The sequence below is a fragment of the Grus americana genome, chromosome 29 (assembly GCF_028858705.1).
Source record: "Grus americana isolate bGruAme1 chromosome 29, bGruAme1.mat, whole genome shotgun sequence".
Taxonomy (NCBI): domain Eukaryota; kingdom Metazoa; phylum Chordata; class Aves; order Gruiformes; family Gruidae; genus Grus; species Grus americana.
In genome coordinates, this window is record NC_072880.1 from 3,163,635 (window position 1) to 3,187,922 (window position 24,288).

The 24,288-nt window shown below is 65.9% G+C and overlaps 4 protein-coding genes and 1 long non-coding RNA gene across 6 annotated transcripts; 3 read left to right on the forward strand and 2 right to left on the reverse strand.

Moving 5' to 3' along the window:
• The first annotated feature begins 1,110 nt into the window (after positions 1-1,110).
• On the forward strand, positions 1,111-11,763 carry DEDD (death effector domain containing). The gene is made up of 5 exons (XM_054806182.1): positions 1,111-1,290; positions 6,555-6,933; positions 9,502-9,609; positions 9,969-10,115; positions 10,208-11,763. The coding sequence occupies exons 1-5, from the start codon at positions 1,213-1,215 to the stop codon at positions 10,582-10,584; spliced, it is 1,089 nt and encodes a 362-aa protein (XP_054662157.1). The 5' UTR covers positions 1,111-1,212; the 3' UTR covers positions 10,585-11,763.
• On the reverse strand, positions 8,383-10,320 carry LOC129197586 (uncharacterized). The gene is made up of 2 exons (XR_008574348.1): positions 10,186-10,320; positions 8,383-9,332 (listed from the first exon to the last, which is right to left on the reverse strand). It is a non-coding gene; the product is annotated as an uncharacterized LOC129197586 (long non-coding RNA).
• NIT1 (nitrilase 1) lies at positions 11,668-14,126 on the reverse strand. Of its 2 annotated transcripts, XM_054806183.1 has the most exons (7): positions 14,030-14,112; positions 13,325-13,417; positions 12,986-13,246; positions 12,780-12,883; positions 12,546-12,679; positions 12,331-12,456; positions 11,668-12,222 (listed from the first exon to the last, which is right to left on the reverse strand). In XM_054806183.1, coding segments are annotated over exons 1-7 (984 nt in total). In that variant the 5' UTR covers positions 14,032-14,112; the 3' UTR covers positions 11,668-11,958. The 2 variants fall into 2 exon arrangements, with proteins under 2 accessions (XP_054662158.1, XP_054662159.1); XM_054806184.1 differs by lacking the exon at positions 13,325-13,417 and having other exon boundaries at positions 11,948-12,222; positions 14,030-14,126.
• Positions 14,127-14,128: 2 nt separating this feature from the next.
• PFDN2 (prefoldin subunit 2) lies at positions 14,129-15,090 on the forward strand. Its single transcript, XM_054806185.1, has 4 exons — positions 14,129-14,281; positions 14,440-14,528; positions 14,604-14,727; positions 14,825-15,090. The coding sequence occupies exons 1-4, from the start codon at positions 14,144-14,146 to the stop codon at positions 15,002-15,004; spliced, it is 531 nt and encodes a 176-aa protein (XP_054662160.1). The 5' UTR covers positions 14,129-14,143; the 3' UTR covers positions 15,005-15,090.
• A 663-nt stretch (positions 15,091-15,753) lies between these two features.
• Positions 15,754-21,475, forward strand: LOC129197581 (V-type proton ATPase catalytic subunit A-like). The gene is made up of 14 exons (XM_054806181.1): positions 15,754-15,829; positions 15,943-16,071; positions 16,418-16,632; positions 16,755-16,892; positions 16,997-17,148; positions 17,582-17,744; positions 17,837-17,945; positions 18,260-18,382; positions 18,508-18,622; positions 18,711-18,774; positions 19,751-19,954; positions 20,858-20,952; positions 21,024-21,195; positions 21,301-21,475. The coding sequence occupies exons 1-14, from the start codon at positions 15,757-15,759 to the stop codon at positions 21,391-21,393; spliced, it is 1,845 nt and encodes a 614-aa protein (XP_054662156.1). The 5' UTR covers positions 15,754-15,756; the 3' UTR covers positions 21,394-21,475.
• The last annotated feature ends 2,813 nt before the right edge of the window (positions 21,476-24,288 follow it).

Genomic DNA, 24,288 nt, shown 5'->3' on the forward strand with positions numbered 1-24,288 from the left:
CCCCGCCCCAGCCGTTCCCGGGGCCTTACGGGGGAGGACGGGGCCGTCCCCGAGCGGCGGTTGCTGGACTTTCGACCGAGAGGCTTTTAAAAAACCCGACCCGGGTGCTCCCCGGCTGCGGGGGGAGGCCGGAGCCGGGCCGCCGGGCCCTGCGGCATGTGCCGGTAACGGGGAGGGAAGAACCGAGCGGGGTTAGGGGCGAGCGGCGCAGCCAGGCCTTAGCCGCCTTCCGATCACCCTGCCTTGGTGAGTCAGTGCTGTGTTTTGGGAGCCTTAAGCTTAACTTCTGGGCGAGTCAGAGGGGGTTCGGCGCTTTAGTATTTAACAGGAGCGCAGGGCAGCGGGGTGCGGGCGCTGAGCGCTCCGGTGCTGGGCCCCGCTCCCGGGCAGGATCTCCTCTGGGAGATAAACTAGTCCAAAGGAGCCGGTGGGGAGGAGGCGAGCGCTCTGCTTGTGAGTAACCACGAAGGAGAAGGTATGGGCTGAATTTTAGAGGAGTAACTCGGTTCGGATGACCTTCTCTTGGCTTTTTTTTTTTTTAATCAAGGTTTGTCACTTAACCCGATCCGGTTTCTGGAGGAGTTGCTATACTGAGAGAGCAAATCGCGGTGTAAGGTATTCTGAGCGCCCTGCCCGTTGCCTGGGCTTGTGAGGGTGGCGTTAAGAAGGGGACAGGGGAGTTAGTTCTTCAGGAATGGTGTCTTTAAAAAAAGAAATGACCTAGAGAGCGCAGGGTGAGTTCTGGACTCTACTTTTCCTCCTCCCTGTGTCCATAAATTATTAAGTAGGAAAAAAGGAAGGTTTGAGGGGGAAAAAAAACAATAAATAAATTGGGTGGCTTCTGGCAAGTCGACCAGCTTTAACACTGACCGCCGATACCCGAATCTGGAAGTTTGGCTTCCCTGCTACAAGAGCCATACGTGAAACTCTCTGTAGGAGCTTCTGCGGTTTTGTTGGGTAGCTTATTTAAAAAGTTGAGGAGAAAAGGGGATAGAAGACTTCTTAAAAACACTTTGGCTTGATCGTTCTTCAAATCGTGGATACAAGCAAGACCAGACGAGCTCCTCGCTAAGGTGGGTGTTCCTCTATGTTTGGGGTTTTTAACGTACTAACGATTTGCTCATCCCTCCTCTCCTGTAAGGAGCCGCGCGTGCGCGGGGACGGATCGGGAGAGGCTCAGTCCTCCGCACGCAGGCTTATCTCTGGGGTCTGATGGCGCCTGCCTGTGCTAATAACTCCGCGGTTGGGCTAATTATCCTGGCTCGGAAAAGTTTGGGAGCTTGGCTGCGGGTGAGTCCTGATCAGGCCTCTTGTTGCTGCCGGAAAGGGTGAGATCGGTAAAGCCAGCGGTGCCTTGCCGGTGAGCGATCCGGGGAGATCTGGGTGCGATCCAGGGCTCCGGCGGGGAGCTGGCGGGCGCTGCCCGGCCGACGTCGGTGTCGGCGCGTCCCCTGCCCGCGCTCCCATTTCCATGGCTCGAGCGTCGCGTGCGGTTACGCGCCGGCGTAGGGGAGAGCAGCTCCAGCGCTGCTTTGGGATTTTATTTAGGATTTTGCTCTTTTTTTTCCCCCCCGCGGTGGCTCAGGCACCGTTCCCGGCTGGCGGCGGCGGTGCTCTGTCTCGGCACCCCGGCGGTAACCAGAGGGAGTTGTTTCTGTGGGGTCTCTTTGCCGGGGCTGGTCGGGGCAGGCATTGTCAAGGCTGTGGTTGCCACTCAGTGGCAGAAATTAGATTGGGGGATTAATTGATGTGGTGGGAATTAGACAGGGTGACAAATGGAAGCGAAAAGCACTTTCTGTACTCAGAAATGAAAATCCTCCCTCCCCAGCTAAACCCATGCACCAAAAAAATCCCCCAACCCTACCCTGAAACAACCGCTCACAGAACTATTTTTGCATCTGGCTCGTTCTCGTGGGGTTACACACACTTTGTCTGGTGACGCAGCCTGGCTGAACGCTGCTTCCTCCTCCTCCTCCTCCTCCCTGGCCTTCCCTGCCGTGGGGTGTCCGGGGATGGCCGTGCACGCTTGTCTGCTGCCGGTGAAATCCAGCGTGTTTTGCTGGGCTGGGACTAGTGGGTTTGCTGTCATGAGTGGGGGGGTTTGCTGCCATTAGCAGGGGGGTTGGATCTTTTTCCACCCTACGGGCGTTACTGTACCGGCTCAGACCCGCTGACCCAGATACAAAGTGCTACAGAGGGAAGGTCAAAAAAAACCAAACCCAAACCTTCACCAGCCCTCCAAAGAGAACAATTATGGATTAATCTTATTTCTTGTCGGGCCATCCTCTGTGCAGCAGGAGCTATTTATATCCCTGCTTTTCTCCTTGATCCGTCTCGCCCTGCAGCGAGGTGGTCAGCGGGGGTTACCTGCGCCGCAGGGGCGATGCCTTGGGATGAGGAGCGTGCGGGGACAGGCGTCGGGGTGGCCGCGCCGCGGGTAGCGTCCCATCCGTCTGCCAGCCCGGAATCGGGAGGATTTGCCGTGGCTGGGTGTCTGCTCCCGTAAAGAAGGGACCAGTGGCCTCGGTGAGTGGCTACCGAGCCCGTGGCCCCTCCGGCGCAGTCCCAATGGGTGGGATCCGGGCCCTCCGCTCGCCACACGTGTGAGCCCTTTCCCGAGGAAGGAGAGGGGAAGGAACGCGGATTTGGCGTGACAGTGACCGCAGGAGCTGTCGGGAGGAGAGCCGGGCAGCCGGAACGACTCGAGACTGATTGTTTTTTGCACAGGCAGCTTCAGGTTGAAGGTGTCTGAAGAGGAGAGGAAGAAATCTCCCGGTCACCCGTCCCTGGCAGTGTTCAAGGCCAGGCTGGACGGGGCTTTGGGCAACCTGGGCTAGTGGAGGGTGTCCCTGCCCGCGGCGGGGGGTTGGAACGAGCAGATCGTTAAGGTCTTTCCAGCCCAAACCATTCTGTGATGCTAACCGCTGCCGGGGCGGTGAAACCAAAGCGTTCGGCTGTTTGTTTCTGTTTGCGTTTCCTTCTCTTTGGTAATCGAGCGCGTTGGGAAAATTGGGGTTCGGGTTCTGCCTCGGGCTCCGTGGTGCCGTTGATCCGGCTCTGCCACGGCCGGCGCTCGCCGAGTTGAGCAGGATCAGGTCTGGTCTGCAGCGAAAACGCGACTAGGTGTCTCCCTCGCATCTGTTTGCAGCGCGCCGGATGGGGGAGGCTGGGATACGGCTGCTCCGGAAAATTCACCCCAAAGCCAAATTTTAACTTGAAGTTGGTATTTGTGATTTCTGTGCCCGGCCAGGCAGGAATGCGCCGCGTGGGTCTGGGGTTTTGTGGCACTTAGCTGAACTTCAGCGGCAAAAATCCCCGGCGTCCGCATGGGTTAAGGCAGAAGTCCGAGTAAGGCTCGGACAGGTTAACTGCAGAGCTTCGTAGGCACCAAAAGCTTGTTTTTCCTGTTCACCTTAAATTATTTTAATGATCCTGGAGCGCTGCGGAAAGTCTCGTCCTGAGCGGGCGTGATGTGCTGCTGGTTTGTGCCAAGGGCAGGCAGGGGTCTCGTCACTTCTGCCCCGGTACGGCAGAGCCACGGTGCCGTCGGCTCGCCGGGGCATGGGCAGCTCCTCGTCTTCTGATGAGAGGTTTTTTCCTGCTCCGTACGACCACGATGGGGCCGTTTCTTGAGGGAAATGGAAGGATTTTATAGAGTTGTTTTTTTGTTTTTAATGTGCGCAGCGAAGCGCTCCAGCCTTCCGACCCTGTGGGTTTGGGACGGGAGCAGAGCCAAAGGCGAGGGGAAGCAGGGATCTCTTCCAAGTAGCGGCTGCTGGAATCCCCTGCTTGAAAAATCAATTTAACAGCTTTTTGTGGGTTTGGGTGGTGCAGCTCTAAGGAACTGCCCCCTGGGACTCAGTACTTCCCCCCACTTAAAGCCTCTTTCTACTGAATCTCTTCTTGTCGTGTTTAGGGAGCACAATATCAAATTGCTTTTTCTTTTTTTTTTTTTTGGCCTCCCTGGAAAAAAAAAAAAAAAAGCAATGTAATTCCAGGGTGGTAGGTACTAAATAATCAAACAGATAGCGTCTGCCTAATTTCTGCTTTGGGTTTATGCAACGTAGCGCTTGGCAAACCCGACTGCAGAAAAATGAGCCATTTTAAATGAAGCTGCTATAAAAGAGGGTCCCAAAGAGCGGCTCCCGGCCGCTGCCCGGGTTCGGGTGGTTCCTCCCGGTTTTGTGGCCCTGCTTTGGGGACAGAGGTCGGGTTTGGGGCTGCCCCGGGCTGGTGTTGTGGTGTAAATATCCAGGCAATTAGCCGATAAGTGGGTGTGTGGGTTTATGTTCAGTTTTTTATCTCCGGGAAGAAAGCAGAGACCTCGCCTTGCGCCTCCCGTGCTGCTCTCTCGTGTGTTTCACGTTGTGCAGGAATATCGACGGCTCCCGTCGCACAACCCCAGACCAGAGCGGGTGTGCGGCATCTGCAAACCCGATGGCAGGGTGGGAGCGGAGGGAGAGCCGTGGCTGCCGCTCGAGCCACGCGCAGGCTCGTTTACTGGTCCACACCGGTGCTGCAGCACCGAAAACAGTCTGGATGCGGCCAAGGAGCGGCTGTCAAGACTAAGGATTGTTTGTCTTATTTTTTTTTTTTGAACTTTTGGTCTGCGTTCGCACAATTACCGCGTTGATGTTCCGTTGTGGCGCAGCCACAGCTCCTGGTAAAGGCCTCTCCATAGCTTGGCTTTCGCAGGGCTCACGAGACCGGAGAAATCCGTTCCCTCTCCTGGGATGTGCCGGGCTGCAGCCCAGCGCTCCCAACTTCTCCGTGGAGCTGATGCGGCTCGGCTCCCGGGGCAGGAGGAGCTGTTGGAGAAGAACCGGTGTGCTTTATTCTGATTTTTTTTTTTTTTCTGCCCTGCACGGCAATGGCTACAGACTGTTTGCACCAAGAAATATCTTCACTAGAAGCTGTATTGATACGACTTTTCTACTCGGGGGGCAGCTATCCAGTATATAGTGCCCTCTCCTCCCCAGCCTGAGCTGTGTCAGACTGTTTTCAGAGCAAGCAGTTGCTCAACACATTTTTAATTTAAGCTATTTCCATTTACAATAGGAATTTAAAACCCTTCCATTGAGTGCTGGCGGCCGCCGGAGCGGAGACGGGCCCCACCGAGGGCTCCCCGTCCTGTCCCTCCGCCTGCCCCGGGCCAGAGCGTGAGTCACGGCCGTGCTGGGAAGAGACGGGAGGTTCCGGCCGGTGTACCGTGTTTACGCCGCTGCCTCACTGTTTTGGGAACTGTAACCAAGGAAAGCTGCTCTGTGGTGACGCCGGCTGGGCTCGGTGAGCTCTCTGGAGGGAACAGGGAGCCGCAACCTGGTGCCATGCAGAGCAGAGAGCCACCGATTTCGGTGTCTGGAAAACCACAGGGGTGGTATCGGGCTGCGATCTCTGCCCTCCTGCCGCCTCTGTTCCGGCATCCCGCAGCGGCGGAGGACTCCTGACCCGGTTAAACGAACGAGCGCCGTCGTTTTAGGGTATAAATGTGATGCAATGACGGCGTGACTCCCCTGTACGGCATGCGTGCCGGCACGCCGAGGGTGTGCCTGGGGCAGGTGCCCTTGTGCCACGGGTGCTGCCACCGGCCCGAGACACACTGTGGGCGCTTAAATGGACTTTGGGGGTTCAGAGCCCCTCCAGGCAGCTCTGGGGGTGCCCCGGGTCCGTGGGGTGCCCCAGCACGGCCCAGCACCCATGAGGTACAGTTCACTCCTAACCCAATTGCCGCGTGTCCCGAGCGACCGGCGTTGTCGAACAGCCGGTCACCGGTTCCCGGCCGACTCGGCGCGGTGGCACCGCGCTGTCCCCAGGCGTGGGACACCTTAACGTCACCCGCTTTGCTGCGATGGCGCTCGATCCCCAGAGGAGGCCTGACGAGGGCCACAATTCCTGCGGGTCCATCCTCTTTTCGGCTGGGTGCGTGACTCCCCGCGGCTCCCGGTGAAGAAACAAAACCGTCGGTGCTGCTGAGAGCTGGGCGACGGCGGAGCCGCGAGGAACTTCCCCGGGGGGGGCCGTAACCGGGTGAGAAACCTGCTGAGACGAGGAGGGTGAGCCCCGAGCCGGCCGCCGCAGCCAGTCTGACGAGGCTCGCTCTCCTCTGACTTTGAAGCCGAACAGGTCGGGGCACGTCGAGCGGCCGATTTGCTTCTCCCTTGATGTTTCGGCATGATACCGGTGGCTGCGCCAAATGGCTTCGTGCGGTTGGTGCCCGCCGGTGCGGCGGCGGAGGGTTTCGCTGGGGCTGTCGAGCTGCTGGCTCGGCTTTGCCGGGGGCCGCGGGGGCCCGTCGGTCCCCACCCGCCTCATGGTAGAGCTCTGTAGCTCGGAGGCGTTTCAGCCAGACGGTGTTTGGGTGCGAGTTAACGTGGCAGAGCCCGGCGCCATCAGTCTGGTACCCGGCCCTCCCGTTTTGGTGTGAGATGCTCCGGCGGAGGAGAGGACGAGCCGCTGCCAGGCGCGGAGCTGCAGCGGAGGAATGCGGAGCGGGGTTGTTAATCAAGTATCGCTGGGGAAGGGATTAAATCCTCTTGGCCCTCTCTCTCTCCCAGGGTTGCGGCACTCGGAGGAGCCCTCGGCTCGGCACGTGCCGGCAGCGGTGGAAGATGGCCGCCTTCAAACGGAGCCGAGCGCAAGCCTGGCCGGAGGAACGGGGCGACCGGGAGCACGGGCTGTACAGCCTGCACCGTATGTTCGACATCGTGGGCACCCACCTGACCCACCGGGACGTGCGGGTGCTCTCCTTCCTCTTCGTGGACGTGATCGACGATTACGAGAGGGGGATGATCCGCAGCGGCAGGGACTTCTTGCTGGCGCTGGAGCGGCAGGGCCGCTGCGACGAGACCAACTTCCGACAAGTGCTGCAGTTGCTGCGGATCATCACTCGTCACGACCTGCTGCCCTACGTCACCCTCAAGCGGCGACGGGCCGGTAAGTGACGTCGCTGGCAGCCTGGCCCGTTCCCTAACGAAGCCCGTTTCGTTATTCAGCTGTCCCCTGTTTCTCCTCCGCTGACGCCCTGGTGGTTAAAGGACCACGAGGTTTGTGGGGACAAACGGCTGCCGGGACGGCTGGGAAATGCGGGCAGAAAAGGCAAAAAAGGTGTTTTATGGGGTTTTAGCAAGCGCACGCGCGTGGGTTTGGGGGGTTAAAGCCTCGCTTGGTTCCTGGCAGGCACTGAGGTCGTTTCCTTTCTGTAGCGGCAGAGAACTGGATTCCTGCTGCGTGCTGTGCAGCTCCGACTCCCAGCGCCTGCTACTCGTCCCTGGTTTTCGGGAAATGCTCCTTTCGGCCCCAGTTCCTGCCTGGGGCGCGATGCTGTGGGTGGCACTGGGGCTGTAGCGAGGAGGAGCTGGTGGGGGGGTCTGGCGTGCTGTCGGCTTGGGGGGAAGCCCTCCCGTTTTGGGAAGGTGACCAAAGGCTGGAGTGAGAAACCCCTGTCCGAACTCAGATTATTTTTTTTTTTCCCCCCCATTTTCTAATGGGATGCCCCAAACCCCCCTCCTTCAGCTGCCCCTTTTCCCCTTGCTCTCTCCCGGCTCAGAGACCCCAGCAGTGACCCTTCAGATCTGGGTAATTTGGTGGGTTTTGGGTCACTTTGTGGAGCTGTCAGGCTGAGCTGACCCCCTGCCCTCCACCGGCTTGGCCCCGTGCCTTTATTTTTTTTGATTAAACCCGTTTTACAGTTCAAAGAACTTAACTCAGATTAACCAGAACCTGTGGAGTCACAAAGGAGACTTGTTGCAGGGGATGCGTAAGGCAGCCGCTCCAGCAGGATTCAACCTCTGAAATTTGCATTTTTCTCTTAAAATTAGGATAATTGGGCTTTCTTGGCAGCTCCAGGCTGCCGAGTCTCCCCGGTTTCTGCTCGCACCGTGGGCAGCGGTGCTGTTCCCCGCCAGCGCTTGGGAAAGCGGCAAGCACAAGTAGAGGCAGGCGTTAAAACCTCCCCGTTTTTGGGGAGCACCTACAACCCTGCCTGCGCGGGCTCAGCCCAGACGCTGCGAGGATTTTTCCGTTATCCAGCCTTTTCCGGGAGCCTTCCCGGCGATGCCGATCCACAGCTCCGTGTCCCCCGGTTTGTGTAGGGTTTCGGGGTGTCACAGCATTATTTTTCTGTGTCTCAAGCAGGGTTTTTGCTTGTTTTATGCAAAAATCCAAACCGAAGGGGCACATGGCGCTTGAAGGCAGGCCAGCCCTCCCCGCGTCAGGTTTTGGTGTTTTCGGGGTGAGACGGATGCGTTGATATGAAAATGCGATTCCCCGCGTGGTTGGGGAGCCAGAGGTCGGCGTTCGCGTCTCCGTACCCGTGAGATCTTGTTCTTGCTGTGTCCCCAGCCGTGCTTGGGTGGAAACGGGTTAATTAAATGCGCAAAAAAATAGCATTTAAAAAAAGCTTTATTAAGAAAGGCACCTTACATGTGGTTTATAACGCGCAGCGCTTTGCACTTAGAGAGGAGGGATTGATCGGATAAAGGAAGTCTCCTCTGGATTTAACGAGCTGAGGCTCGCTTCTGGTTCCTGCATCCTTCCAGACCCTGCAGCAGCCAGAAGGTCTTGTCTCCTCCTGCCTCATGCGTATGCACGGCTCTGAAAAGGAGCCGAAGCCCTGTCCCGAATTAGCTCGGCGCAGCCGGAGCCGGCCGGGCGAAGGTGGAGGGAGCCAGGGATGCTCGCGGCCTTGGCCGGCTTCGGTCCGGCGGGGATGGGAGGGATCTGAGCTCACCCAACAGCACAAAAACAACCTGCAGAAAACATCCCGGCCCTCAAAAACAACTCGTTTCTCCCCATAATCTTTGCTCAGCGGCTGCTTCTGCTCAAGCAGCTTGACTCTCCTCAAACCCCCGTGTCCTGCCAGCACACAGGTTTGGTTTGCTAAAGCCGGGGAAATCACGTAGGCTTAACGTTTTGGGCGTACGCCGGTTTGTCCTAAAGCATTTCAAGCAGCTGGGTCCGTCCCAGGGGCCCGGAGCTGCCGCCAGCTCCGCTCTGCCGAGGAGGAGGAGGAGGAGGAGCGGCGGTGGCTGCCCCAGACCTTTGCTCAGACCCACACAGCTCGGGTAGGACGAACCCGGGGCTGGTATGAGCAATCGCCAGGTACGTACGACCCGGTGCCGTGCAGCGCGGCGATCGCCTTGGCCGGGGTTTCTCCCGTGGGATTGCGCGTGCGCGACGTCGCCGATCCGCTCTGCGTCGGGGCGTTGGGAGTGTCTGTGGTAACCGCTGGAAACGGCCTTTCCCACACCGCGCCGGGAGGGCTCGGCTCCCGAATCGAGGGGGTTTTTCCAAGAGGACTGGCAGGAGAAACGGCCGAGGGACGTGCCGCCGCGCTGGGGGGGTGTGGAACAGCTTAAGCACGTGTCGGTGCCTGCTGCGTCGGAGGGATCTGCCCTGGCCACCCCCCCCTGAAGGGGCCCGCGTCCCCTCCGTCCCCCCCTGAAGGGGCTCGCGTCCCCTCCGTCCCCCGCTGAAGGGGCTCGCGTCCCCTCTCTCTTCCAGTGTGTCCGGACCTGGTGGACAAGTACCTGGAGGAGACGTCCATTCGCTACGTGACGCCCCGAGCTCACAGTGAGGCAGAGCACGGGCTCGGCCACCCCCATAAATCAGGTGGGTGCGGATGCTCGCTGCCAGACCGGGGGTTCGGTCCGTGGGGATTTGGGGGTTCGGTCTGTGGGGATTCATCGGGACCATCCTGCTTTTGCCTTGTCCGCTCCCACTGGGAGCGCGGGGACTCGTCTCTGGGTGGGGCGACGGTGGAAGTGCCGTGCCGCAGGGAGGCTGTTCGGTCTCTGGGTGTAATTTGGGGCTCCCCAGGCTTCCGGGGACGCCCCTTGGGACGGGGAGGGGGGACAGCCGGGAGGTGACAGCGGGGGGGGGGAGGGCCGGAGCTTGGCCTCGGGGATGGGGCAGATGCGGAGCCCCAGCAGCCAGGGGAGCGGGGGGCTCAGTGTCCCCTCCCCACGCAGTGCCTCCCCACCACCCCGTGGTCTGCTGCTCCCCCGCGGGACCCCAAATATGTACCAAGAGGCCCGGCCGCGGCAGGACCCCCCTCAGCAGCCAGCGCAAGAGGAGGAAGTCGGCGACGCCGGACCCCAAGGAGAAGCAGACCTGTGGTAAGAACCCCTGGGGATGGGGGGGCTCGGGAGGTTTGGGGGGGTTCCCACCCCACGCCGCAGCACTCACCGCTCTTCCCCGCTTCCCTCAGACATCCGCCTGCGAGTCCGAGCCGAGTACTGCCAGCACGAGACGGCGCTTCAGGGCAACGTCTTCTCCAACAAGCAGGACCCCTTGGAGCGTCAGTTCGAGCGCTTCAACCAGGCCAACACCATCCTGAAGTCCCGGGACCTGGGCTCCATCATCTGTGACATAAAATTCTCAGAGCTCACCTACCTCGACGCGTTCTGGCGCGATTACATCAACGGCTCTTTGCTGGAAGCCCTCAAGGGCGTCTTCATCACGGACTCGCTCAAACAAGCCGTGGGCCACGAAGCCATCAAACTGCTGGTCAATGTGGACGAGGAGGATTACGAGGTCGGGCGGCAGAAACTCCTGAGGAACTTGATGCTGCAGTCGGCTCCCTGACGCCCGGTGGCTGCTCGGTGGGATCCATGCTTTTTCCTTTTTTTTTTTTTTTCTTTCTTTTTTTTTTTTCTAAAAGAAAAGGAAAAGATGATTGAAACCCCCGCCCGGTACTGTGCAACTCTGGGTTCGGAGCAGGGCTGGAGCCACGGGGGGAGCGCCGGAGGCTGACGTGTTTCCTCACCCCTTCCCTCTCCTGTCACCTCTGTCACCTCCTCTCGCTTTGTTTTCCTTTTTTTTTTTTTTTCCCCCTCTTTTATTTTGTATCCATTAAAAACAAAAAAAGGCGAAAATCCTGCCTGGGGCACGTCAGTGGCGGGGCTGGGCGAGCTGCGAGTGACGGCGGGGTGGGGGGGGGTTGGCAAAGCTTCGTACCGGGGTGGGTCCCTGTGGTGCCTGTGTGGGGTCTGGGGGTGGCTGTGTCCCCCCCCGCCCTTGTGTCACCGTCCTGGGGGGCTCCATGTGCCGGGGGATGCTTCGTGTCCCCCCCCTCCCCGTTTCTCCCTCAAATACCCCCCCCCCGTCGCCTCAGTGGGTTTCTCAGGAGTAAAACTGTCCCCGCGGCGTCCCCGGACCATGTGCCTTCGTGTCCCCCTCCCCTGCGGGGGCCGGGGGGAGGACCAGCGCCGAGGGACGCCCCGAAACCTCTCCCCTGTCCCCTCTGCCTTGTTCCCCCCCCCCCGCCCCTCCCCGGCTGCCTGGCTCTGTCCCTCCCCTCTCCAGCTGGCAACTGGGACAAACTGGGGACAAGGAGCAGGCTGGGGCGGCGGGCTCTGCCTGTTGCTGGCAGCAGGCAGCAGAACCTCTGCCTGCGCTCTGCCTGCACGTGCGGAGAGCCCCCACAGTGGCCGTTTGTGTGCCCCCCCCCGGCCTGTTGGCCCCAGGGGGGATTGATTTTTGTTTTCCAGCGCCATGCCGGTTTTGTGGTTTTTCTCCCCGTCCCCACTCAGCTGCCGGTGGGGTGCGGACCCCCTCTGGGGTGGGGGGCAGCCCCCCCGGGACTCGTGGTGCGTGTGGGGTCCCCCCCAGAGCACGCAGCCCCCCCTCCCCCCCCCTGCTTACGGATGATTCTGGCACAACTCGGTGTAATTTCTGTGACTTCTGTATTTTTTAAACTTCAATATAACGGTCATATTCCCTGTGTAGCTTTTGGGTTTCTTGAAATAAACATCTACCGCAGCACCCGGCTCCTTCCTTCTGCCCCTGCACCCCCCAGATGGGGGGGACACCCCAAAAAAGAGGGGGGCCGCCCTCCTGGCTGCGGCACAGGGGGCCGGGGAGCCCTGAGTGCATCTTGCTGCCGCATTTTGGGGGAGAAACGGTCTGAAACGGAGCAGATCTGGCCCTGCTACGGATTTTAACGCACCGGAGAGCGGCTCATGGCGCTGACGCCACGGTGCCGTAGAGGTCAGGCCGGCGGTGGCTGTGCACCGGGATCTCCCGGCGGATTCGGTGCAGATAGTCGAGGTCGATCTCGGCGTAGCAGAGCCCGGTTCCCTCGCGGCACTGGGCCACCACGGCGCCCCAGGGATCTACCACCAGCGCGTGGCCGTAGGACATCCGGCGCTCGTGGTTCTTCCCGGTCTGCGCAGCCGCCACCACGTAGCACTGGCTCTCGATGGCCCGGGCCCGCAGCAGCACCTGCCGGGGAACGCGGTGCTGCCGGCGGTGCCAAACCGCAGCCCCCCTGACGTGGGGGGGACGTGGGGCAACGAGCAGGAGTTGGGCGGGGGCCGGGACCGAGCTCACCTCCCAGTGCGCCGAGCCTGTGGGGACGGTGAATGCCGAGGGGTAGGTGAGGATCTCGGCGCCGGCACGCCGCAGCGCCAGCGAGATCTCGGGGAAGCGCAGGTCGTAGCAGATGGAGAGGCCGAGCTGGCGAGGATGAGGAGGAGAACGTCAGCGAGGGGAGCAGAAAGGGGACGCCCCCCCCCCATCCCCGGAGGTGCCCGTCGCCCCTGTACCTTCCCCGCCGGCGTGCTGACCGGCGGCACGATCTCTGTGCCGGGGTTGGTGAAGCTGCTCTCCTTCATGGTGACGCGTCCCTCCAGCTCCACGTCACACAGGTGCGTTTTCCTGTAGGCGGCCACGAGGCGACCTGGGGACAGCGGGGCGCAGGGGGGTCACACACACACACACACACACGTCCACAGGGGACGGGGACCCCCGGTCGGCACGGCAGCGCCGGCGGCTCTCACCTGCGGCGTCCAGCAGTACGTGGCAGTTGTAGATGCGCTGCGTGGTCGGCCAGTCCCGGCCGCGCTCGTGGAAGCCGCCCAGGGACAACCACACGCCGCAGTCCCTGGGGAGTCGGACTCGGCGTCACCCCGGCTCTGCCGGGGACCCCGCGGCTGCACCGGCGGCTCCATCTCCGCTACGCCAGGGTGGGGGTCCCGGCGGGTACCTGGCCAGCTCGGCGTAGCGTCCCATGAGGTCCCCGTCCAGGCCCTCGGCCAGGCTGAGGGTCTGTGCCGTGTCGGAGCCGATGTAGTCGAAGCCCTCGGGGAGGAAGACGAGGCAGGCGCCGCGACGCGACGCCTCCCGCACCAGCCCGGCGCAGGCGGCAAAGTTCAGCTCCTTGTCGGGCGTGGAGGTGACCTGGCCCACGGCCACCAGCGGCTTCAGCCCCGGGAGACCCGCCATGGCGCGGGGCGGGCGCGGGCAGCTGCGGCACAGCGCGGACGTCACCCCGCCGGGAACCGCGGCAGCCCCCCGGGGCCGGCACCGGTCACCCCCGCGGTACCTGTCTGGGGTGCCGGAGCTGCGCGGGCGTCCCGGGGCGCACGGGGGGGCCGGGAGCAGGGAGCGCAGCGGGGGCCGGGGCACCGCTCTCAGCCTGGGGCAGGGGCACCCGTGGTGGGGAGGGGGTGACGGCTGCTGCCGGGGGCGGGGGACGCGGCCCTGGGGGGCCCAGGGGATGGGGACGGTCCCCACGCAGGGGCCTGTGGGCGGCTGTCATGGGCCACCCCCCCCCCCCGGCCCCACTGCCCCCAGCCCACCTGCGGTGACCGGCTGAGACCCCAACTGCCCCAGCACCCCCAAACTGCCCCCAGACCCCCCCAACTGCCCCCAGCACCCTCCAGCACCCCCAAACTGCCCCCAGACCCCCCCAGCACCCCCAACTGCCCCCAGCACCCCCCAAACTGCCCCCAGCACCCTCCAGCACCCCCAAACTGCCCCCAGACCCCCCAACTGCCCCCAGCACCCCCCAACACCCCCCAGACCCCCCCCAGCACCCCCAAACTTCCCCCAGCACCCCCAAACTGCCCCAGCTCTGCCCCACCTCAGCCCCCCCACCTGCCCCCGGCCCTCCCGGCCCCCCCCCCCCAATGGCCCAATTTACCCCACATCTCCCTCCCGCACCCCCCCAATCGACTCCTGCTCTCCCCCCAACTGCCCCCCGGCCGCTGCACGCCGCCCCCAGACCCCCCAACCCCCCGGCCCGTACATGTCCCGCCGGCGGCACCGCGGGGACGCGGGCAAAGTCCCCCCCACGGCCGCGCCCGCAGTAAAGATGGCGCCGGCGCCGCCTCACTAGACAGCGCCGCTGCCCATTACCAAGATGGCGCCCGGCCGGGCCCCGCCCCGTTTCCGGCAGATCCCGGAAGGGGCGGGGCCCGCGGAGCAGGAGCGGGGGAAGATGGCGGACAGCGCGAAGGGGCGGCCGGCGGCCGCGGGGAAGGCGCTGACGGCCGAGCAGGTCCGGGCCGGGAGAGCGGCGGGGGTGGGGACCCGGGCACCGGGGGTGCGGCCCGGGGCAGGCCCATGGCCGTGGGGGGGTGGGTGGGAGGGTCCCGGGAGGGCCCCTGTCACGGCGGTGGGGGGGTCCCAGCCCCGTCCCCGTCCCCGTCCCCGCAGGTCGTGGCCCGGTTCAACCGCCTGCGGCAGGAGCAGCGCGGCCTGGCCTCCAAGGCGGCCGAGCTGGAGCTGGAGCTGAACGAGCACAGGTGGGCTGGGGGGAATGGGCTGGGGGAATGGGGGGGCGGGGCCCTCCGCCGGCTCTCACCCCCCCCCCCCCCCAGCCTGGTCATCGAGACGCTGCGGGAGGTGGATCCCACGCGGAAGTGTTACCGCATGGTGGGCGGCATCCTGGTGGAGCGGACGGTCAAGGAGGTGCTGCCGGCCCTGGAGAACAACAAGGAGCAGGTGAGGGGCGGCCTGCGCCCCCCCCGGGACCCCCCTCCCCGGGGACCGGCCCCTCTCCCGGCTGCTCCCCCCCACCCCGACCCTTCTCTCTTCCCAGATCAGCAAAATCATCGAGACGCTGAACCAGCAGCTGCAGGCGAAGGGCCGGGAGCTGAACGAGTTTCGGGAGAAGCACAACATCCGGCTGGTGGGCGAGGAGGACCCCAAGCAGCCCCCCAAGGAGGGCGCCGAGGGGGCTGGGGCCAAGGGCAGCTCGGCCGGCGTCCTGGTCTCCTAGCCCCCCCCACCCCACATCCCCCCCCCCCTTGGTATTTACTGCTGCTCCTGTCCTGGGTTTGTTAAATAAATGTCTTTTTTTTTTTCTTCCCCTTGGTCACCGGCCAAGCGTGAGGCTGAGGGGGGTGGCAAGGAAAGGGGGGTGCAGGCCTGGAGGGGGGGGCCAGACCAGGGCCAGGACCCCCCCCCCAGCTCGGCTTGGCTGGCTGCAGGGTGACCTGTCTGGGGGAGGTGGCACTTTGGGGGGGCAGAGGGTGGCTCTGGGCCAGACAGGCACCTCCCCGGGGGTGACCGCTGCCACCGTGGCCGGAGGGGGGACACCCCCGTCACCCCCCATCACCCCTGGGACCGCAGGCAGCACTGGAGCTGCTGCCCCAGCCTGGCCTGGAACGCTGCGGGGGGACCCCAAAGTCAGGGGGGTGGGTGCCATATGAGCGTGCACAGCCCGAAAGGCGGGGATGGGGGACGGGGGGGGAGGCAGGTCACTGGGGGACACAGAGGGGACAGGGCAGCGGTGGTGGCACCGGGCAGGGCGTCACCGTCACCCTGAGCGAGCCAGAGGTCGGCGCGTGCCGGCGCGTGCCGGCGTGTGGCACCCCAGGGTGCGGCGGGGAGGGGGGGCAGGAGGGGACGAGGCCGTTGTTGACTGTACACAGCCCCCGCCCGCGGCGTCACCCACCACCGGCTCCGGCCGGTTCCCCGCGGCCGCCGGCCCCATATAACGCCGGTGACGCCGGGGCTGCCGGGGACACCATGGAGGGGCCGCGGCTGGCGGAGGCCGAGCGGGAGAGTCTGCTGGGCTCCGTCCACGGCGTCTCGGGGCCCGGTACCGCCGGCGGGACATGGGGACCCCGACGGGCTTTTCAGCCCCAAAATGGGGCTGGGAGGGGGGTACACGGGGTGGGGTGCGGGTGGGGTGACGGTGGCGTGTCCCCGCAGTGGTGACGGCCACCCGCATGGCGGGGGCGGCCATGTACGAGCTGGTGCGCGTGGGGCACGCGGAGCTGGTGGGGGAGATCATCCGGCTGGACGGGGACATGGCCACCCTCCAGGTCTACGAGGAGACCTGTATCCTGCCCGGCAGCCCGTCCCCGCGGCCCCCCCGTGTGTGTCCCCCCCCTCTGGTCCCCCTGTCCTGTCCCTGCCATCCTCTGCTGTCCCCCCCTGCCCCCCCGTCCTGTCTGTTGCCCATGTCCCCCCTGTCCTGTCCCCCCTCCAGCCCCCCGTCCTCTCCATGTCCCCCCCATATCCCTGTCCCCTCCCCGTGCCCCCCCGTCCTGCCCCCCCCATCCTACCCTGTCTCCCCTGTCCCCCCCCATCCCATCCTGGCCCCCCCCATCCTGCCCTGTCCCCCTCCGCCCCCCCCACCCCGGTCCCCATCTCACCGGTGGCCTTTCCTGAGCGCGGGGGGCAGCGGGGGTGCGTGTGGGGGACCCGGTGCTGCGCACGGGGAAGCCGCTCTCGGTGGAGCTGGGACCCGGCATCCTGGGCTCCATCTTCGACGGGATCCAGCGCCCGCTGCGCGACATCGCCCAGCTCACCCGCAGCATCTACATCCCGCGGGGCACCAACGTCCCTGCGCTGCCCCGGCACCTCACCTGGGACTTCGTCCCCAGCAAGGACGTCCGGGTGAGCGGGGACCCCCCCCGGCGGGGACAGGGGGGAAGGGGCACCCCCTCTCCCGGCACCCCCGGAGGGGACGCGGCCGGTCCCCATCGGGGTCCCACATCCTCACGGCCGCCCCCCGCCAGGTGGGGAGTCACGTCACCGGCGGTGACATCTACGGGACGGTGGCCGAGAACTCGCTCATCCGGCACAAGATCATGGTGCCCCCCCGGAGCCGGGGCACCGTCACCTACATCGCGCCCCCCGGGAACTACAGCGTGTCGGTAAGGACGGTGACGGGGCGAAGGGGCGGCGACGGGGCGGTGACGGGGTGATGGGGCAGGGGGGTCCCTCGTCCCGCTGTCCTGCCCGTCCCTGCCGCCCCCAGGACGTGGTGCTGGAGCTGGAGTTCCAGGACAGCGCGGAGCGGCTCACCATGCTGCAGGTCTGGCCGGTGCGGCAGACGCGGCCCGTGGCCGAGAAACTGCCGGCAAATCACCCGCTGCTGACCGGGCAGCGCGTGCTGGACGCCCTCTTCCCGTAGGGACCGGGGGGGGGACACACGGGGGGGGAGGTGGGGACAAGAGCGGGGGACACGGGTGGGAGGTGGGGATGGGGGACGGGGGACGGGGATGGGGACACGGGTGGGAGGTGGAGATGGGGGACGGGGATGGGGATGGGGACAGAAATGACTTTGGGGGGACGGGGATGGAAGTGGGGATAGGGCTGGAGATGGGGATAAGGGACGAGGATGGGGGTCAGGGACGGGGACACGGCTGGGGCTGGGGACAGGGGTGGGGACGGCGGGGGGGCTGGTGGGCGACACTGGGGGGTCGCACACCCTGGACAATCCCCGGGGGGGATGGGGACAGGGGTCCCTCCCGCCTCACGGGGCTGTAGCGGGGTGGTGCGGGGGGACCGTCCCCCCTCCGCGGCCGCCTCCCTCGCCATCCCCACGCGTCCCCGTCCCCAGGTGCGTGCAGGGCGGCACCACGGCCATCCCGGGCGCCTTTGGCTGCGGCAAGACCGTCATCTCCCAGTCCCTGTCCAAGTACTCCAACAGCGACATCATCGTCTACGTGGGCTGCGGCGAGCGCGGCAACGAGATGTCCGAGGTCCTGCGGGACTTCCCCGAGGTGGGGACGGACGGGGGACGCGGCGGCAGGGTGACGGACGGCCGGGCGCCGCGGGGCCGGTGGCCGGGCGGTGACGGTGACGTCGTCCCCAGCTCACCATGGAGGTGGACGGGAGGACGGAGACCATCATGAAGCGCACGACGCTGGTGGCCAACACCTCCAACATGCCGGTGGCCGCCCGCGAAGCCTCCATCTACACCGGTGGGCCGGGGACCGCCGCGGGGTGGGGGGCGTGCACGTGTGAGCGTGTGTGGGCACGTGTGAGCGGGCACGCGTGAGCACGTGTGAGCATGGATGGTATGCGTGGGTGTGCATGAGCATGTGCGTGTGCATGTGTGAGCGTGGATGGCCCATGTGAGTGTGCACGCACGCCACGAGGCCACTTGCACGCCCGGCCACGCGCATGGGTGGGTGCGCAAATGGACGTCCGTGAGCTCGCCAGGGCACGTGCCGAGCGTGCGAGGGCTGTGCTGAGCGTGCGAGCCGAGCGTGCGAGCCGTGTGCCGCCGGCGCAGGCATCACGCTGTCCGAGTACTTCCGCGACATGGGCCACCACGTCAGCATGATGGCCGACTCCACCTCCCGCTGGGCCGAGGCGCTGCGCGAGATTTCGGGGCGCTTGGCCGAGATGCCGGCGGGTGAGTCCCGCTCCCAGGACGGGAGAACCCCCCCGCCCCGAGGCCAGCCCCGAGGCCACGGTGAGGGGCTCTGGTTTGCGCCCCCCCCCCCCCCCCCGCCGCCGGTAACGCCGCGCTCCCCGCAGACAGCGGCTACCCGGCGTACCTGGGCGCCCGCCTGGCCTCCTTCTACGAGCGCGCGGGGCGAGCGCGCTGCCTGGGCTCCCCTGCCCGCGAGGGCAGCGTCAGCATCGTCGGCGCGTGAGTGGGGGGGGGGTTGAGGGGGGGTGAGGGGGGGACCCCCCGTCCCGGCACCCCACCAAGCCGCCGTGTCCACTGTCCCCCGCAGCGTGTCCCCGCCGGGAGGGGACTTCTCGGACCCCGTCACCTCGGCCACGCTGGGCATTGTGCAGGTGAGCGGGGTGCGACGGGAACATCCCCATCCCCTCCCCATCCCCATCCCATCCCCATCCCCATCCCATCCCCATCCCATCCCCATTCCATCCCATCCCCATCCCATCCCCATCCCCTCCCCATCCCCATCCCATCCCATCCCCATCCCATCCCCATCCCATCCCCATCCCATCCCATCCCCATCCCATCCCCATCCCCTCCCCATCCCCATCCCATCCCCATCCCCATCCCATCCCCATCCCATCCCCATCCCGTCCCATCCCCATCCCATCCCCATCCCCATCCCCATCCCCATCCCATCCCGTCCCCATCCCGTCCCCATCCCCATCCCCATCCCCATCCCCATCCCATCCCCATCCCCATCCCATCCCGTCCCCATCCCCATCCCCATCCCCATCCCCATCCCCATCCCCATCCCCATCCCATCCCCATCCCCATCCCATCCCCATCCCCATCCCATCCCATCCCCATCCCCATCCCCATCCCCATCCCCATCCCCATCCCCATCCCCATCCCATCCCCATCCCCATCCCATCCCCATCCCCATCCCATCCCGTCCCCGTCCCCATCCCCATCCCATCCCCATCCCCATCCCATCCCCATCCCCATCCCATCCCGTCCCCATCCCCATCCCCATCCCCATCCCCATCCCATCCCCATCCCCATCCCCATCCCATCCCGTCCCCATCCCCATCCCCATCCCCATCCCCTCCCCATCCCCTCCCCATCCCCTCCCCATCCCCTCCCCATCCCCTCCCCATCCCCATCCCATCCCCATCCCAATCCCATCCCCATCCCCTCCCCATCCCCATCCCATCCCCATCCCAATCCCATCCCCATCCCCATCCCCATCTCCATCCCATCCCCATCCCCATCCCCATCCCATCCCCATCCCATCCCCATCCCCATCCCATCCCCATCCCCATCCCCATCTCCATCCCATCCCCATCCCCATCCCGTGTTGTGTCCCCCCAGGTGTTTTGGGGTCTGGACAAGAAGCTGGCGCAGCGCAAGCACTTCCCCTCGGTCAACTGGCTGATCAGCTACAGCAGGTACCTGCGGGCGCTGGAGCCCCACTACGAGGGGCTGCACCCCGAGTTCCCCGCCCTGCGCAGACGGGCCCGGGAGATCCTGCAGGAGGAGGAGGAGCTGGCCGAGATCGTCCAGCTGGTCGGCAAGGTGGGCGGTGGGGGGGGACGGGAGAGGGATGGGCTGGAAGGTGGGATGGGCTGGAGATAGTGGGAGATGGGGAGGGGCTGTGGGATATGGGATGGGGTGGGGATGGGGGGTGTGGGATGGGGGTGTGGGATGGGGGTGTGGGATGGGGATGGGGGAATGGGATGGGGAAATGGGATGGGGGTGTGGGATGGGGATGGGGTGGGGATGGGGGGTGTGGGATGGGGATGGGGGAATGGGATGGGGATGGGGATGGGATGGGGGGTGTGGGATGGGGATGGGGTGGGGATGGAGATGGGGTGGGGATGGAGATGGGGTGGGGATGGGGGTGTGGGGTGGGGATGGGGTGGGGATGGGGGTGTGGGATGGGGAAATGGGATGGGGGTGTGGGATGGGGGTGTGGGATGGGGATGGGGGAATGGGATGGGGATGGGGGTGTGGGATGGGGGAATGGGATGGGGGTGTGGGATGGGGGTGTGGGATGGGGATGGGGATGGGATGGGGGGATGGGATGGGGGAATGGGATATGGGATGGGGTGGGGATGGGGAAATGGGATGGGGGTGTGGGATGGGGGTGTGGGATGGGGTGGGGATGGGGTGGGGATGGGGGGTGTGGGATGGGGATGGGGATGGGATTGGGGGTATGGGATGGGGGAATGGGATATGGGATGGGGATGTGGGATACGGGACATGGGACATGGGATGGGGGGGATGGGATGGGATAGGGATGGGGATGTGGGATGGGGTGTATTGGAATATGGGAATGGGAGATACGGGATGGGGATAGGGGATAGGATAAGGATGGGGATATAAGTCATGGGGTGCAGATGGGGGATAGGGATGGGGCAGGGACGTGGGATATGGGGTGAGACGGGGAGAGGGACACCCCAGACCCGTCCCCCGCAGGCGTCCCTCGCCGAGGCCGACAAGGTGACGCTGGAGGTGGCGAAGCTCCTCAAGGACGACTTCCTCCAGCAGAACGGCTACTCCTCCTACGACAGGTACCCCCGCCCCCCCGCAGCCCCCCTGCAGCCCCCCGGCCCCGGCCTGACCCCACCCCTCACCCCCCCAGGTTCTGTCCCTTCTACAAGACGGTGGGGATGCTCCACAACATGGTCACCTTCTACGATCTGGCGCGGCACGCCGTGGAGGCCACCGCGCCGGGCGAGCGCCGCGTCACCTGGGCCACCATCCGCGAGAACCTGGGGGACATCCTCTACAAGCTGAGCGCCATGAAGTTCAAGGTGGGTGTATGGGGGGGGGCACACACACACACACGGGGGACTGTGAGCCCCATTGGGGGTGCGGGGCAGGGGGGGGTGATGCCACCGTGTCCCCTGCGTCCCCAGGACCCGGTGAAGGACGGCGAAGCCAACATCACGGCAGCCTTCGCCCAGCTCAACGAGGAGATGCAGGCGGCTTTCCGCAACCTGGAGGACTGAAGGGGGGGCAGGAAAGGGGGGGGATCCGGGTTGGGGGGTTTCCTCTGGAGTTCCCCCCCGTCCAATAAAGGGCCCAAGGCAGCGCGCAGTCTCCAGGCGTGGTTTCCCCACGGTGGGTGGGAGTGTCCGGTCGCGTGTCGTGTGTCCCCCCCCGCTGTGGGCACTGGCACCGGACCCTCGTTGGGGGGGGCCCAGGGGGGCCCTTTCCTGCTTCAGCCCCGGGGGGGGGGGGGCAGCGCCTTCAGGGCCTGGGAGGATTTGGGGAGTTGATGTGGTGGCTCTGGAGTTCAGGTGCTTCCCCCCCCCCGCCCCCTTTCTCCGTGCTGAGCCCCGGTGGATTCGGCGCACGTGTGGGGCACCCCGGAGTGGGGCAACGGGGACGAGCTGCCTGCGGTGGGGGGAACACGGGGGGTGACAATGACCGGTGACACCCCCCCCCACATACACCCCCCCCCCCGGAGTGGGACACGGGGGTGACAACGACCCCACGGGCCAGAGCTGTCGTGACAATGACAACACGGGGGCTCGCGGGGGGACACGCACACACACGCGTGACACCGACACAGCTGGGTGCTGTGGGTGCATTTGGGGGCCACCAAGGCGGATACCGGGAAGGAGCCGCTCGCCACGTGGCTGGATCCGGCCCTTTTTTTTTTGGGGGGGGGGGTGTCCCTGTTTGACCCCCTCCTCGGGGGCTGGCGGGGTCTCCCCGGCGTCGCCCCACGCCCCCCGGGAGACCCCGCCAGCCCCCGAGGAGGGGGGGGAATCCCGTGTTGTGTTTTTGTGTGTGTGCGTGTGTCCCCCCCCCCCGCCCTCGGTGCCGCCCCCGCCCGCCCCGGCCCCCGCCCCGGCCCGCCCCGTCGGAGCCGCCGCCCGGAGATGTGGGTCCTGCTGCTGCCCCTGGGGCTGGGCTCGGCCCTGCTGCCCCCCGGTGGGTGCGGGGGGGGGGCACACGGACACGCTGGGGGGTGCTGGGGGGGTGCGGAGGGGCCGGGGGGTGCAAGGAGGTGCTGGGGGTGCAGGGGTTGCAGAGGGTGCAAGGAGGTGCGGGGGGGTGCAAGGGGGTCCGGGGGGTGCAAGGAGGTGCTGGGGGGGCTGCGGGGTGCTGAGGGTGCAAAGGGTGCTGGGGGTGCAGGGGGTTCGGGGGGTGCAAGGAGGTGCTGGGGGTGCAGGGATTGCAGAGGGTGCAAGGGGTGCTGGGGGGTGCAAGGAGGTGCTGAGGGTGCAAGGGGGTCCGGGGGGTGCAAGGAGGTGCTGGGGGTGCAGGGGGTTCGGGGGGTGCAAAGGGTGCTGGGGGTGCAGGGGGTTCGGGGGGTGCAAGGAGGTGCTGGGGGTGCAGGGATTGCAGGGGGTGCAAGGAGGTGCTGAGGGTGCAAGGGGGTCCGGGGGGTGCAAGGAGGTGCTGGGGGTGCAAGGGAGTCCGGGGGGTGCAAAGGGTGCTGGGGGTGCAGGGGGTTCGGGGGGTGCAAGGAGGTGCTGGGGGTGCAGGGATTGCAGAGGGTGCAAGGGGTGCTGGGGGGTGCAAGGGGTGCTGAGGGGTGCTGAGGGTGCTGGGGGTGCAACGAGGTGCAGAGGGTGCTGGGGGGTGCGGGGTGCTGGGGGTGTAGAGGGTCTGGAGGGCTCTGGGTGGCTGCGGGGGGAGGGGGGGTGCCGGAGCACCGGGGGGCTGCGGGGCCGGGGGAGGTGTCCCGTGTCCCGTCCCGTGTCCCGTCCCGTGTCCCGTCCCCGAGCTCTCGTGGTGACGGTCCCCGAGTGTCCCACAGCGGCGAGTCCCTGCCGTGGCCACGCGTGGGATGGCGACGGTCCCCGTGGCCCCGCAGCAGCGTCCCCCGTGGCCGTGGGGCGGTGACGGTCCCCAGGATCCCCCCGTGGCTGTCCCACGGGTGGGTGCCGGCGACGGTCCCTGTTGTCCCCAGGCCACCCGTCACCGGCCACGGGCCACGGTGACACCTCGGAGGGCTGCGGGCTGTGCCACAGCCCCCACCGCGGACGGGCGCAGGCCAACGGCACGCTGGGTGCCAGCGTCACCCTGGGGTGCCCCACAGCGGGTGCCCCCCTGGGCCGGCTCCTGGCCGTGCACTGGCACTTCTGGGGTGGCCCCGGGGGCACCGGCGCCGCCGTCTGCAGCCAGAGCCGCGGCCACCCCCGCTGCAGCCCACCCTACCGTGACCGCGCTGTGCTGCCGGCACCCGGTGGCACCCCAGGGGTGCTGGTGCTGCGGCACCTGGGGGACGGGGACGCTGGCACCTACACCTGCCTGCTGCTGGGCGAGGACGACTGCGCCTGCGGGGAGGTGACGCTGCTCCTCAGCGGCGGTGAGTGACGGCGGGGACCCCTCACCCTGGCGTCGGGGCTGTGGGGGCTGTGGGGGCTGTGGGTGGTGGGACCCTCACCCTGGCGTCGGGGCTGTGGGTGCTGTGGGGGCTGTGGGTGCTGTGGGTGGTGGGACCCTCACCCTGGCGTCGGGGCTGTGGGTGCTGTGGGGGCTGTGGGTGGTGGGACCCTCACCCTGGCGTCGGGGCTGTGGGGGCTGTGGGGGCTGTGGGGGCTGTGGGGGCTGTGGGTGGTGGGACCCTCACCCTGGCGTCGGGGCTGTGGGTGCTGTGGGTGCTGTGGGTGCTGTGGGGGCTGTGGGGGCTGTGGGTGGTGGGACCCTCACCCTGGCGTCGGGGCTGTGGGGGCTGTGGGTGCTGTGGGTGGTGGGACCCTCACCCTGGCGTCGGGGCTGTGGGTGCTGTGGGGGCTGTGGGTGCTGTGGGTGGTGGGACCCTCACCCTGGCGTCGGGGCTGTGGGTGCTGTGGGTGCTGTGGGTGGTGGGACCCTCACCCTGGCGTCGGGGCTGTGGGTGCTGTGGGTGCTGTGGGTGCTGTGGGGGCTGTGGGTGGTGGGACCCT